Source organism: Gouania willdenowi, chromosome 13 (assembly GCF_900634775.1).
Source record: "Gouania willdenowi chromosome 13, fGouWil2.1, whole genome shotgun sequence".
In the NCBI taxonomy this organism is placed as follows: Eukaryota; Metazoa; Chordata; class Actinopteri; order Blenniiformes; family Gobiesocidae; genus Gouania; species Gouania willdenowi.
In genome coordinates this window covers 6,253,921-6,269,977 of record NC_041056.1, presented here as the reverse complement: position 1 = coordinate 6,269,977, position 16,057 = coordinate 6,253,921, and the positions used below count along the sequence as shown (strand labels likewise).

Sequence of the window (16,057 nt, the reverse complement as noted above, 5' to 3'; positions counted from 1 at the left end):
TCTATTCTTTCCACCTGTGGATCTGCTCTTTAAACACTAGGGGTCAGTGTGTTACCACTGATCTCTTAAACTGTAACTGTTGACTTTGATCAAGGGGCGTAGGTCTGACCCTGGTGCAGTACTGTAGTTGCTGTTAAATCTATATTATACCTTTAGAGATGGATGTGCGTTACTTGCTGCTGTTTTTCCTTTTTAATGCAGCTCTAGATTCATATGTAAATGGAGCGATTCCACCATGTGACAGGTAAGTGGTTTAATGTCCCCTAAACTAAGTTAATGCTTGATTAGTTGTAAAATGTTAACGGTAAAACAAACTGTATCTGGGTCAAAGTAGGTCAGTCATATTTCCCTCTGCGATCTTTCCTGTGAAGTTCATAGGATGTTGAATCTGAGTTCCTCTTCACTGAGACATCAGGAAGTGAATAGTACAAAGGCGTGTTCATGTAGTAGATCATATTTTCTGAAGTGTTGATGCAACACATTTTTTAAAAATGTACTTTGTCATTCAAACATTGTTCTCATAAATCCTTTTATGTGGATTTACTCACAAATGTCAAAGGTAGAAATTGACGCTTAAAATTTTTGGACTGCACCAGTAACAATGAATTTGACAAATGACCTTTAACTTTGGAATAGTGCATTATGGGATTTAGTCTTGAAGAACAAAGGGTACAGAAGTTTCATTTATTCAGACTGGTTTTTTAGGAAATTTACTTTGATCTCATGACTGTCAACTGCCAGTTGTTTGAATAATTTAAACCTCAACCTATGATTCAAAAAGACCTTGCTGGAATTATTTAATTCTTACTGTGATTTCTTGTTTCTTCGCTAGACATTAAATTTTCACTTGACATAATGTCAAGTATCCTGATCTGATATTGATAAATCTCAATACTGTTAAAAAAAAAAAAAAAAGGATGACTATATCGGCCTGCATCCAAAATGTCCGATAAAAGCACACTGACTATTGTGAATTTGTCTTTATTGGAACATTTTAGGTACATCTTCAGGTTCTTGCATTTTGTTTTCTTTTCAAACATTGACTGTGCGTATGTTAAGGTTAAACAAGAGGATATTTTACACTAATTTTCAGGGTCTTTGAACTCGTTTTTTTTGGTAATCAAGGTTAAAATGTATACTACTATACTGTAATCAGTGTTTCCTCATACCTAATTCTGCTGACTATTGTTCTGAGTACAATCACTTGATCAAGCTTTTTCAACACTGCAAAATAAGAAATATGTATTTGTGCTGATATTGTATTTGTATCGGGTATTGCGTAAGGCAGCAAGATCTGTATTTTGGCATCAGTAGTGGATGAGAACAACTTTTGGATGATGCTGACGTACAGTTTAAAAATCTGATTTAAGGATTACAATGAGGAATTTCCAGATCTAGGTCAAATCTTTCAAGATTTTGGTCAACATGAGCCATGCATGGCGGACTTGGTCTATATCTACCTGGACCAGTATTTACTGGTTGCTATTTACGTGGTTATGTTAAGGTAGACCGTTGCCCTTCAGTGTTTGTTTTCCTTAATGTTAATCTACGTTTATTGCTCTCCGGCTTTGCTGCGCCATAAGATTTGAGTATATTACAATATTACTGACGAGATCTTTATTTATTGCATGTTAATAATTGACTTTTGGTCTTCGTAGTGAAATCTACTGCACTGGCCCCATTCTACATCAGGTGCAAAAAGCCAAACTGTATGACGACGATAAATACTTTGTGGACATGAAGCTCAGGGAAGCTCCTGGTGAGTTATTGTTGGCTCTGCTACTTGCTCTTTGTCCCTCTGCTACGCTGTCATATTTTCCCCTGCAGATGTTGTTTTGGCAGCTTTTCGCAACCTTACGATGGAATGGCCAAACGCGACCGTCCCACCTGTTCAACTGCAGCAGTTTCTCAGCTCGTACTTTGAAAAACCAGGGACAGAGTTTGAAGAATGGACGCCACCAGACTGGCATGACAAGTAAGACCAGTTTGGTCTGTTGCCTGTAATTCCTGCTGGTTTAATTTATGTTTTAAATCTATAATGCTGACACCAACGCTTGCAGGCCGTCGTTCCTGGAAGGAATAACGGATGGAAAGCTGCGACTCTGGGCAGAGAAGATTCATCAGTTGTGGAAACAACTGGGCAGGAAGGTGATGAGCAGCCACACAGCTGCATTACTGGCTCATCATGGTTATGGTTTCTAATAAAGGTTTCATGTTTCTAAAAAATAACTCTGCACCAGTCATTGTTCAGCCTAGTGTAACAAATAAGCGTGGGACGAACATGGTTGGTTGGTTCTAGCAAATCATGGAGTTATCAGTTGGAGAGGGAAGATTGGCACTTTGTGGAAACCAAAAGTTGGTTCGGAACCCTTTGTGTAAATTTGGCCTGGATTGTGGAAAAGTGAGACATGAAAACCAACTGGTGTAAGACCAAGAACAGCACTGGTTTAAATATTCAACAATTCAATCTATTTAAAGTCACTCAATGTTTTCATTTAATTGCTTTTTTCATCATTTTCCAAACCATCCATCTTCTCTGTGTATCCTGATCAGGTTTGTATCCCACTAGTCCATCTCGGGATTAACACACATTAACTTTTACTTGCGCTAGTATTGATGGATTTTATGTGGAAGATATAATAGACAATTCAACTTTAATTACAACAATAATAATCTTGCAGCACTTGTAAAATATAAGTAATTAAAAGAAAACACTATTGGCAGACATCTGTTCTTGAAGGCTTCAGACCTTAGTTAATTGGAAATCTGATATAATCAATTGGAGGTCCCCCAAATTGTTGATGGAATTTTTCCGCTCCGGCCCACACGTGTCTAGCTTTGTCGAAGCCTTTTACAAGTTTGGTCTCGGTTTGTTTAACGTTTACACGTCGCCTCTTAATTTCTTTATTTTAGCCAACACTAAAAATGTGTGTATACACATGCAGCATGCTAACGCTAATCCTAGCTTGCTTGCTATAGAACAGCTGTGCGTTAGTTAAAAAGGTTTTGACTTAATTATTCCATTTATGGTAGTTTAGTTTACATTAATTTTTTTAGCACGGCGTATTAGGGCCACTTAAAAAAAAATCGGGGTACTATGAGATTAAAGTCGTAATATCTCAAGCATAAATTTGTAACTATATGAGAACAAAGTCGCATCTTAATAAAATCTGGAAATATTATGACTTTAATCTCAAAATATTATGACTTTATTCTAATAAAATTACAACTTTATTCTCAAAGTATTGCAACTTTAATCTTTAACTACTACGACTTTAATGTAATAAAATTGACTGCAATTTAATAAAATTACGACTGTAATCTAATAAAATTTTGACTGTAATCTAATAAAATATGACTTTATTCTCATAGTGCTTAGATTTCTTCATGTTTTAATGTGGCCCTAATGCGCGGTGTAATTTTCTACCAGACAAGGATGAACGCGGAAATTTCATTCTACTCCATTGGAGTCCAGGACTCAGCTTTGGGGCCCCCTCGTGGGCTTCTTTGGGCCAATGCATTTGCCTAGTCCACCCGTCTATTGCCAGAAACTCCTGTTTGTGGCCCCTGGACCCCCTTGTATTTCCTTTGCTTTCCTCTACCACTAAATTGTTAAACTTCTAAAAGATTGCAATAATTAACTACTAGAATAAGTTAAATCTGAGCTTTTAACCTTTTAAAACTTAAGTTGCAGATTAAAGTGTCCAAAAATGCATAAAAAAAGACATGAATTATTTCTATTCCAGATCCACACCAGTGTTAAAGATCACCCAGAGCTCTACTCGCAGATCTACACCCCCCACCCAGTCGTTGTGCCGGGAGGCCGCTTCAGGGAGCTCTATTACTGGTGAGTGAAGGATGAAATGCTTCCCTCCATTGGCTGACAGCCTAACCAGGTCACAGTGAGGAAACGCTGAAGTGAGTCCCCGTGTGTCCAACAGGGACTCCTACTGGGTCATCAATGGGCTCCTGCTGTCGGAGATGAGAGACACGGCCCACGGCATGATTCAGAACTTCCTCTACCTCGTCAACAGGTCGGCCTTCAAAGCATCACATCGTTCATGTTAAAGCACTGAAAAGCTCAGTTCTGTAAGTGCTCCAGCATGGAGTCGCCATCACTGGCTGCAAGTTTCCATATATTTGGATACGAGACGAGCTTTGTTGGGTGCAAGTTTGATTGTTTTCAAATAAATTGGGTTCATTACTATTTTCTGTTACCTAGATACAAGAAACCTATTCCCGCCGCCATTGCCTAATCTAAGAAACAAATAGAGACTGAAAATGAAAGAGTGGCTAAACTCAAAACTGGAAGTCGAGACTTTGTTTAATAATAAGGTACTTTTTTTTTTTTTAGCCATTTGCGTATTTCTTAATATAATCGTCACACCATTGGTCAGAAAAGCTGCCAATCTAAGTTGCAACAAGCAGATTTGATTCGGGCATTGACTTATTGCCCAGAGCAACTTATCTGTTGGTTTTTCAAGGATAATAGGTACATTTCTTGGAAATAATCTGAAATTCCGGTGAAAATGCAGTAATAGAGATTATTATAAAAGTTCATTCTCAGGATCGCACCTCACTGCTGTTAATTTCTGTGCTTACTGTTTTTACCTTTTAAACTGACTTAACGGCATTTAGCCGGCATCTTGCCAATGGTAAGCCTGAATTTGCTTCTCCCTGGCCCCTTATTAACCTATAATGTTTACTAGTAGACCCTACTTGTGAAACATTTCACTAGTAAACAAAGTTGGAGTTCATATACTCCAAACGTGAGCACTAGTAGATCTAAACCATGGTTGCTATCACTCATATTATATTCCTGCTCAAAGCTCTCCATCCTCTGCTACAGATATGGCTTCATTCCTAACGGTGGCAGGATTTACTATGAGAGACGCAGCCAGCCTCCATTCCTCACCCTAATGGTGGAGAGCTACTATCAAGCAACCAAGGATAAAGAGTTCCTCAGGTGATATTTAGGCATCAGTCGACACACACTCATTCCACACTCAAACACTCAGTGCTGGAGTCTCTCTTTGCCTCCAGTGTTGTGTTGTTATCCCGTAACGAAACCTAATTAGAACACGGTACCCTGAAGGTTTCTCTGTAATGATGATGATGATGATGATGAAGAAGTCTTACTTGGTAAAGTTAACACGCTGCCTCTCATTATGGATGCTTTAGAGCAGCGTTGCCAGTTCTGGAGAAGGAATACCAGTTTTGGATTAAGAACCGATCTGTGGCTGTGAGCGTCAGTGGAACATTGCACGTACTGAACCACTACTATGTCCATGTGGGTTTGCCAAGGTGAATGAAGGTCATTCATTAACAATAATAACAGACTTTATCCTCTCTGCTATTTTCACACGTCATTCATGCTGTTTGTTCTTCAGGCCTGAATCCTACACAGATGATCTGGAACTAGCAGAAGGACTGTCTGATGGTAATGCAGCATTAGTTTATTTTTTGCTACCGGGTGGTTTTTAATTTTTTTTCTTTTTTTTAACATGCTAATAATTATGTACAGTAAAGGATGAGAGCCATTGGAAAAAAAATATGAAACTAGAAAAGACCTCCGCCAAGCAGCTCAAGCTCAGCTAACACCATCACAGTAACATGGTAAACTCAGGATTACCATGACTACCTGTCAATATTAAGCTGTGTTGCCATGACTACCTGTCAACCGAGCTGGTTGACTCTGAGAGAACCTATGACATCATCAAGAAGAAGTTCCACAGTGTGGATGGGAAATTGAATGGGATATATATATCTATATATATATATATATATATATCTATGTATCTATATATATATTCTTTTGGTAGCCAGAACATCACCAAATTTTAATCACGTCTTCCTATTTATCAATTTTCCTAAAAAATTCATCCATATCTGTTCATAACTTTTCAAGCTATCTTGCTAACAGATTGACAGACAGAGGGTAAAATTATTATTGTATCGATCCAAAAAATGTCCAAATCGATTTTTTAAATGCGTTAACAATATTCATTGCACGTAAACTTCCAGTCACGAGGTGTCAGTGAACCACATCATATCTTGTTAAACTACCTCACTCCTCAATGCATTTTAGCTTGGAAGTTGATTTTATAGTTATTTTATTTTATTTTTTTAAAGAATTTAAGAACTTAAAATCAGAATCTATTGTAGAAGCAAAAGTTTACCTATTTTTAAAAAAAGATAATTTATTTGACAGTTTGATAAACATACCACTTTTTTTTAATATTTGTACTTGAATTAGTTAGTTACCATTTACTGGTTCTCGCAAGTTTAAAAAAAATGAAATAAGTTGTATTTTATATAATTTTGTACTTGTAAAGGTCAAATTTGTACTTATTGATTTCGCACTGTATATCGTATCATGACATGCAAATCGTGAATCGTATCGTATCGCCAGATTCATTGCAAAGCACACCCCTAGTTGATAATGATGCCATTTTTCCTCTTTTTCCAAGCCTGACATGAGAAGCTGTGACTGTTTTCCACTCGTTGGTTGATAAACTCATCATTTATCCGTGCGGTGCGGGTCTCATTGTTTCTGTACCTTCAGAGCAAACGGAGCAGCTGTGGATGGATTTAAAATCAGGAGCCGAGTCAGGCTGGGACTTTTCCTCCCGTTGGTACGTTAGTGATCACGGCCCCAACAACACCCTGAAAGACACTCGCACCAGTCACTTTGTGCCCTCTGACCTCAACGCCCTGCTGTGTCGTAATGAGAAAACTCTGGCTTCGTTCCACCGCCTGCTGGGTGAGAGCATCAGTAGTCTTGTGCATTTCTAAACTATTTCCTCCCAGGCTTTTAAGTAACAATGTGTCACTTCCTACCAGATGACAGTGACTCAGCGACGCTGTATGAACAGGCTGCAGCTCGCAGGATGGAGGCCATGGAGGCCCTGCTGTGGGATGATGAGCGGGGAGCGTGGTTTGACTTTAATCTGCTGACACACACCAAAAACATCGAGTTTTATCCTTCCAACCTGGCACCAGTTTGGGCACAGTGCTACTCCACGGCTGAGATGGGAGAAAAGGCTGTGCAGTATCTGAAAGTAAGCAGATTATCCAAATAACTATCTGAATATGTTTTTTATTTACTGTCATAAGGTTAAGTGAACGCTTTTAGACCCACATAAGATATGGGGGGCAAAAAAATGTGCATAATTACAAATAAATAAATAAATAATATAAAAATGAAAGAAATAATTAAATATATACTTGAATGAATAAATAATAACAGAAATAAATGCAGAAATTAGTTAATAAATATTTAAGTACTTGTTTTTTGTGTATTTTTATTACTATATTTTCATATGCATTTATTCCCTCAATTATGCATGCTTTTTTTAAATGGGAGAAAAGACAGATTATTGAATTAAATGCATTCATGCATGATTAAAACATGTTTTTATTTACGGTCAAAGTTAACGCTTTCTGACCCACGTAAGATATGGTGGACAAAATATGACATAATTACAAATAAATAAAAAATAAATAATAGTAGACAAATAAAAAAATAAAAAATTAAATAAATACTTGAATAAATAAATAATTGCAGAAATAAATACATAAATGACTTAAATAATTAAATATTTATTATGTTTTTATTACTATATTTATATATTTATTTCCTCAATCATGCATGTTTTTTTAAATGGGAGAAAAGACAGTGCGGTAAATGCATTCATGCGTGATTAAAATGTCTATTATTTACTGTCATAAAGTTAAGTGAATTCTTTCAGACCCACGTAAGATATGGGGGACAAAAAAAAAATGACATAATTACAAATAAATAAATAAATAAATAAATGCAAACATGAATAATAAAAAAAACAAATAATTGAATAGATAAATCATTGCAGGAATAAATACATAAATGATTTAATAGATGATTAAATACTTATTTTTTATGTTTTTATTACTTTGTTTTTATATTGATTTATTTCCTCAAATATGCGTTTAATAATGCAATAATCTTTTTTACGTACATATTTAAATACATTGTGTATTCATTTAATTCAGCATTTATTTATTAATTTATTTACTTCTTTATATGTAATTGTGATTTTTTTTGTGTCCCCCATAGAGAGACACTAACTTTATCATTAAAGCGATACACAACCCATCACAAGTCATTTGTATTAACTTTTTTTTAGCCTCACACACATTATGTTAAACTTGTATTTGAGAAAGTGTATATATATATATATATATATATATATATATATATATATATATATATATATATATATTCAAGCATTTTTTTTTTTTTAACCTAAGATTTTATTTACTCATTTATGTTATCAATTACTAGACATTTCAGGCAACCCTATTTTAATTCCAGGTGACCCCACATGGGGTCCCGACTCAAAGGTTGAAAAGCACTGCATTATACCTTCTGGTGCCTTTCTGGTTTTTTCTTTTTGACAAGGAAAATGACAAAAAAAAAAAACTAAACTCATAAAGGCTACATTAAATACAGTATGATTCAATGTGTTTAACGTGTAACTAAGTAATTTATTTATAAAGCGCTTTTTGCAGATAAAATCACAAAGTGCTGTACAGAGTGTTGGTGAAAATACAAGTGCAACATCATAATAGAATAATAAAACATAGGTGCATAAACATCTTAAGAGCAGCAACATTAAAGGATAATAAACATTTAAAATACAGTTAACTAAAAGCTTTTCTGTAAAGTGTAGTCTTCAACACTTTTTTAAAAGTGTTCACACAGTTGAGCTCCCTAAGAGACTGGTGCAGGTTGTTCCAGAGTCTGGGAGCTACAGCCTGAAACGCCAGGTCTCCTCGGGTTTTAAATTTTGTTTTTGGGTCTTTAGGAGACCCTGACCTGAAGACCGAAGGCTTCGCCCTGAAGTGTAGGGGCACAACAAATCCGTGATATATTTAGGGGCCTGACCACGTAACGCTCGGAACGTAAGAACTAATATTTTGTACTTTATTTGGAACTTAACTGGAAGCCAGTGCAGAGTAGCAAGAATGGGGGTAATGTGGGACGTTCTGGGAGCACCAGTTAAGTCTGACAGCAGCGTTCTGAAAGATCTGGAGTCTGTTTAGGGTCGACTTATTAAAACAAGTAAAAACAGAATTACAATAGTCAATGCGTGATGATATAAATGCATGTATGACCAGTTCCAGATCTGATTTTGATAATAGATGCCTCACTTTAGAGATATTTCTCAGGTGGTAAAAACAGTTTTTAGTCAGTTGACAACAGTGTCCATCCAAAGACATGGACTGATCCAAAACTACCCCATGGGAGTTTTTAATCAGAGGTTCTTTTTATCAGGAGTTTTTGATCAGGGTTTTTTTGTTTGTTTGAATTTATCTGGAGATAATTTGATGACAACCAGTTTTTGATACGGGATATACAATCAAAGAACTCAGATAAAAAGTGAAACTCTGAGTCATTAAAGGAGCAGTACAACTGGATATCATCAGCATAAAAATGATAAGACACATTTTTAAAACCACGGATCAACCGACCAAGAGGCATCAGATACAATAAAAACAAAACGGGCCCCAGAACAGAGCCCTGGGCTACTCCACATGACAGGATGGATATATTAGACATAACATCATTAATAGTAACATTACAAGTTCTTTCATTTATATAAGAGGTAAACCACTGGAGAACAGCACCAGAAAACCTCATCTCAGATTTGAGTGGATCAACCAGTATACTGTGATCTACAGTATCAAAGGCAGCTGTCAGATCAAGTAAAACCAAGACTGTGTAACGACCAGAGTCAGCGGCCATCATCACGTCAATAGAAACTTTCAGAAGAGCAGTTTCAGTGGAGTGGATTGATCTAAAACCAGATTGATATTTATCATAAAAATCATGCTGTTCCATGTATGAGGTCAGCTGCTTAGCAACCACTTTCTCCATGATTTTAGACGTGAAGGGAAGCTTAGACATGGGCCGGTAGTTTATAGGCTCCCCTGGATCAAGATTGGGTTTTTTAAGAATGGGGTGTAATGCTTTGTGCCTCCAGCAGGTGACACACTTGTACTTTGGTGGTTTCAGGCTCAGCCATTATCATGTGTGTGAATAACTGGTTTCTATCCATGTCCATACAGACCAGTGGTGGCCTCCAGTTCCCCAACGGAGTCCCTACGTCCCTGTCCCAGTCTGGGCAGCAGTGGGACTATCCCAACGCATGGCCTCCATTACAGCACATGCTCATCCATGGTAAAAAAACAAAACAAAAAAAATCACCAACAACCAGCTGTTTGTGCCTCACTGCTGCACATCTGGATGTATGAATCAATCCATGCAAGACGTTTTTGGAGGAAACGTGTCCTTCAAGCTTTAGTTATCATCAAACCACATGCTAAATGTTCTGTTGGGTTACTCGTCATTCTCTGCTTGTATTTCATATTTTTTTTTTCATAATTTGTTTCCTTCATGTCCCACTTCTTTGTTATTAGCCTCCCATTAGAGACCATATTGATCTTCTTTTCACTTGACGTTTCCAATTAGTTTGAGAAGTTCAACGTTGTCTGGCATCAGATTATTATTTATTGTTTGAAAATTTACATTAATTGTGCCTTTTGAGCAAAGATCTTTGCAGTTAGTTTCCTAATGACACTTGTCAAGGTCTGAAACGTTTCGTGAAATGTTCCGCGTCGGTCCTTAATAATCCAGAGGAGTTTTCACATCAAAGTAGTTTAATGAGAGGAAAACAAAGCGAACTTTGATGTTGGCACTGCGTGAAAGAAAGAACAACTAAGCTCTAAAGTCTGTTTTTAGCTTTTTTTTCCAAGTTCTATACAGTTTCTAGCATTGCATTGTGGGATGTGGAGTCCAGTAGACGGATACATAGAAGTATTTTTACGTCATTCTTCCGGAATTTTCCTGTGTTTTCTTCCAAAAACTCTGCCAAAGTGACTTCCCAACACATTTCTTGTGTTTTAACCGAAAATTGTGGCAAAACATTGGCCACGGTTACATGGTGTTTTTTTTCGATTCGGAATCAAAGTGTTCTGCTTTGTGTTTACATGGAAATAGTAATTCCTAATTGAGGTTTACATGGAAAACATGTTTATTCGGCTTTATTCAATTCTGCTTTAGATCTGGGGGTTAGGAAGAGTTCTGATTGGACAGGAAATGAACATGACGTATCACGTATATCGGGAAAAAATACAACAAACTTTTTCTTTTCGGCTACAACATAGAAGACCAAATGATAAGAACTCGTCACACCATCCATCCACTCTTTTCATCATATCCATATCATCTAATTAAATAAATAGTCTTGGTTAGAGTCCAACGCTGACTTTTAGGCAGTCATCTTGGATTCTGTCCTCGCCAGCGTGTCAACGAGTCAGGACGAGCATGCGCAGAACGCCTGTAATTAATTTAAAACAGATTTAAAAGTTTACAAGATCGAAGAATTGTTCAATTTGGAATTAAAATCACAATAAACCAGCGACTTAATTCGGATTTAAGTTTCATTTGGAATGATCATTCAGAATTGGGTGTTTACAGGCTCAGTTTAAAGATGGTTTAACGTTAATATTGGATTAAAGGGGAATTAAAGCTTGTGGCCAATGGCAGATGTTTATGAAGTGTTATCACGGCGAATATCGGGAACAAACTAGAACAAATATGGAGTTAAGCCAATTACTGTCATCTTTGTCTGGTAAAGAAACACAAGAAATGACAGTAAGAGTGAAATAAAAACACTACTATGCATCCAAGGGACTCCACATTTCAAAATGCAATGCGGCAAGAACTTTAATAAACGGATTCATGGGCTGTGTTGTAAATGTCATATTAACGTAAACGTAATACTAAGTCTGACGTCAAAATGTAGTGCGTTCACATTAGATAGTATGGAAAGATTCAATACACGACAAATACCCGGATGTATACTATATGGGAACATTTTTGAAGTATGCACGGTGGGCACACACACTAGTTATACCCAACCACCCCATGATGCAATGCCAGCAGAATGTAAAATCGTCCATGACCGGCTTCAAGCTTAAAATCAAACATCCCCTTTTCAAAATAAAAGCATCTCTTCTTGTCTTCCATTAAAATTTTAATGCTTTTGTAAATAGGGCTCTTGTTTTGAAGTCAACCGGAAGTTTTTTCAGCAGCAAAAAAACCCAAAATGTCAACATGAAATGTGTATATGTGAGTTTTATGGATCAAATGAGCACATGTTGATATTCTACTTGGTCACTTTCTCACTTAAAATGTTTTCAGAACTTTCAAAGATGGAGAATCAACAGAGATATTTAGCCTCAGTGTGATTCAGGTTTTTGTCGTTGTAGGTTCAAAATGTATCTTGTGAAACTTGAAAGTGTACTTCAGTGGGAACGCTAATCATCCTAATAGTATACTGTATATTAGAGTCGACAGTATTTACTCAATTAGTTTGTAGTGTAGTACGTTAGTTTGTGATTTCCAACACAACCAAAATCTTGGGAGATTTATTAAAGAATTATTTATTTATTCTTTAATTTAGTGTTTACTTTGAATGTTTTGTCATCATACTTGTCTGTGTTTGTTTTGTTTCCTTCCAGGCTTCTCCAAACTGGAGTCAGAGGATGCTCAGGAGCTAGCCTTTGATTTAGCCCAAAGATGGATCGGAACAAACTGGTTGGCCTATGAAAAGTACGAGGCCATGTTTGAGAAGGTGAGAGTTGTTGCTGCTGCTAATGGTTTGTTTCTGATGAAAACTCAACGGTTTGTCAACGTGGAGTTTCCTTCTCTCTCTCTGACAGTACGACGTGAACGGAGATGGAAAACCTGGCGGTGGAGGAGAATATGAAGTTCAGGTATTTATTTAGAAGTTATTAAAGTTACAGTAATGTTGTTTAAAGCCACGTTATCGCCCTCTTTATTACTTACACAACGTGAAGATATTCCTTCTCATCTTATACATTTAGATGGGATCAGCTGCTACTTTGGGTTGTATAAAGGTACAGGCTGCACATTGGTGCACATGTTTTCTGTCTTCCTCACAGGAGGAACAGAATGGAGGGATGACGTGACATGTGAAATGAATAGAAGCAGCACAACAACACGTTTCTGAGGAAACCACTGAAAACTAAAAGCACAAATATCTGAAAACCAAATGAATTAGCAGCTTTTTCAGCACTAAAAACTGTCACTTTTTTAATAACCCTTCTTAGACGAGAAGTGGAAAAACATGAGGTAAGAAAATGGAAAACCACAGTGTGGGATTAGGAAAAAATCCTAGGCATATACAGAAGCACCAAAAAAGACAATTACAACAAAAATTTGAGGACATAGCACGTGTGGTCAGTGGGGAAGGAACTTGTGGAGGGGAGGATTTGCAGTCAGCCGCCTGGGGGCATGCGCATGCAACGTCTCTCCTGCAGCCACTGTGTGGGAGGGAGAGGGCATGGGGGCCACAGAAGGCGTTGAAACATGATCCGTTCGTTTCATTCTGTACTGTTCAGCCCATTGCAGATGACGTGAAACAACCTTGGGTAGATCAGAGTTCAGCAAAAAAGTTCCAGGTGGTGGTGGGGAGAGGAGGAGGAGGAAGACTGGGATGGAGCAGCATTCGACACAACATCCTGGTGAATAGATAACCCAGCCTTGAGCGGCTGGCTGTGGGGGAGCCAAATGAAAACAAAGATTTGTTTTCCAGGCTGGCTGCACAATTTTTTCCGTGCAGCCTACAGTTCGTTTCTCAGCATTAAATCCAAGATGGTGGCCTATCCCGAGTGCTGGGCTAACAACTTTTCCAAGTTAGATTCCAACCCACGCAGATGATCCAAAGCAGCATCCTGCTTGCTTCTGAGTTTGTTTATCCCATTAGTTTGAGTGTTGAGAGCCCCACCCAATCCATCAATAATGACTGTCAGCCTTCCCAAAACAGCTGCCGACTTTCAGACTTTGCGATAGGTTAGATAGCTGCCAGCTCCAATCAGCAACATACCTGCTACCATAATTCCAATCATGTAAATGTCTTCCACGTCCTCCATGGAAAGAATGAACAGACTCACAACCCTCCCCTTATCCAGGAGTCTATTGCATATCCTGCCACCAATGTTCCTCCAGAACAGGCGGGCCCTCCTCTGCCCGTTCTTTGTCGAAAAAAAATTTGGTTGATTGCATTGAGAGACCAGCTGATCAATTCCAAAATATTTTGTTGGCATTTTGTGCTTTTGGAGTAATTACGGTCAGTGTATTTTTGTTGTCATATTGTGTATTTTTGTTATTTTGGTTTTTTGAGACATATTGTGTGTTTTTGGAGTAATTATGTGTTTTTGTGTTGCCATTCTGTGTTTTTGAAGTGATTTTGTAAATTTTTCTCACTTTGTATTTTTGTTGTCATTTTGAAACAACCTAAAAACCAAATGTACATTTTCATATTTGCTTGAGTGCGATTGTTTTATTTCGATCGTGCACGTGAATCACTTATGTGCGCGTCACATATCAGTGTGCCAGTTTTTTTTAAGGTACATTTTGAATGAAAAGTCAAACATTGCTTGATAAATATCCATACACAATATATGTGCACACAAACATAACTCTTATTTCACCGTGCTCTCTCTTTTTCAGCTGGGCTTTGGTTGGACCAATGGTGTGGCTCTGCAGCTCCTGGACCAGTACGGCTCCAGACTCACCTCAGGAAGCCGGGGTTTGTGTTCAGGCTTCCTGCTGCCTCTGCTCATCTCTGCTGACCTCGTATTTCTCTAAACTCCACTTTAATTTGACTGCTTTACAGCATAAATTAACAGTATCAAAGACTTGCCTTCAGAATAGAGTTCTTTTTAACTTAACTTTAAAGTAATTAAACATTCTTATAAACAACTATTTCTTTATAGGATTGAGAAAAAACATTAAGTGTTAATGATTCAACATAAAAGTGACTTTTTCGGGCATAATTTTGAATGAAGTTTTTAAATGAACCAAGCCAATGAAATTCATCTCGCATCGTCCCAATGATATTAATGAAAAATAATTTATCTTTCCTTATAAAAAGTTATTTAAACATTATGTAATCAATCAGCAGATGCCTCTGAAGAAGACTGGCAGCAAATTTCATGCTTAACAGTTGTCTAAATAAATAAAACCTGCACACATGATTTAAGAGTAAATTTAATGAGATTTGATTATCGTTAGCAAGCAATATGAAAAAATAATTGTAATTTTAATTTGAAAAAAATCCAAGTAGTCGGTATTGAGTTGTAAATGAACATGGATTGACCCAAAAACTGCCATATATACTCGAAAAAATGTCATTTGTAAGTGGTGTGTTATTCTGCTGGGAATCAAAGGTATTTTAGGAACTTGGTAACCTTTTCTTTTTCTGATATTCCCCCTAAAAAAGTAAAGAACATGGATGAAGGATCTGCTGCTTTGTGTTGCACTGGCACATCTACCAGTTTAACAGTAACAGTTAATGAAGTTATTACATTGATGTAGAAGATACAGAAAGTGAAATACATGCAGAAATCCATCCCTGCTTCTATCTGTGGTGTGACATGTTGGCCAAGCATGAAATTACCTTCCAACACATATTCAAATGTTGTCTCAAAGACGAAATGAGAAATTTACTGTTCAGAGGAAATGGCATCCTCTCTGTGCGTAGATATGAAGCTAACGCAGGGATCAGGATTGAAGGCTAACGGGTGCAGCCGTGTGTGTAACCTGTAAAATCACCACATCAGACTATACGTATATATATATATATATATATATCACCTGTTACGCCTCAGTGCTTAACTGTGACACCATTACACACATAGCTCATACTAAGGGATGCATTAGCAGCAGATTAAAGTTTGAGTAAAGCAGAAATAAATTTGTGCAGAAACGTTTCATTGACCACTGGGCCAAATTTGAAAGATGAAAAAAATCGCTAAGTATATAAAATTAGGTCTCAAAAACAAGCACTTCTCTCTACACTGAGATGCTGGGGGCGTGTCAGTTAGAGGCGCGAGAAGGGCGCTACCTCCGTGTACTGTGTCTATGGGAGAGAGCAGTGTGAAAGTGCCTCCAGCGTCAATAGTGCTTCTCCCATTGGCTTTCCAA

At 37.3% G+C, this 16,057-nt stretch overlaps 1 protein-coding gene across 1 annotated transcript; it reads left to right on the top strand.

Annotated features, from left to right (window-relative positions):
* The first annotated feature begins 106 nt into the window (after window positions 1–106).
* treh (trehalase (brush-border membrane glycoprotein)) lies at window positions 107–15,853 on the top strand. The gene is made up of 15 exons (XM_028464870.1): window positions 107–244; window positions 1,659–1,759; window positions 1,828–1,975; window positions 2,061–2,148; window positions 3,747–3,847; window positions 3,942–4,034; window positions 4,850–4,966; window positions 5,182–5,304; window positions 5,391–5,440; window positions 6,566–6,763; window positions 6,844–7,061; window positions 10,111–10,222; window positions 12,568–12,680; window positions 12,769–12,822; window positions 14,582–15,853. Exons 1-15 carry the CDS (start codon window positions 159–161, stop codon window positions 14,717–14,719), a joined length of 1,740 nt encoding a protein of 579 aa, XP_028320671.1. The 5' UTR covers window positions 107–158; the 3' UTR covers window positions 14,720–15,853.
* Window positions 15,854–16,057: the final 204 nt, after the last annotated feature.

Coding starts and splice junctions, on each gene's coding strand:
- treh (XM_028464870.1), top strand. CDS start 159: ATGGATGTGCGTTACTTGCTGCTGTTTTTCCTTTTTAATGCAGCTCTA. Junction 6,764..6,843: donor TTCGTTCCACCGCCTGCTGG/GTGAGAGCATCA, acceptor ACTTCCTACCAG/ATGACAGTGACTCAGCGACG. Junction 12,681..12,768: donor ACGAGGCCATGTTTGAGAAG/GTGAGAGTTGTT, acceptor TCTCTCTGACAG/TACGACGTGAACGGAGATGG.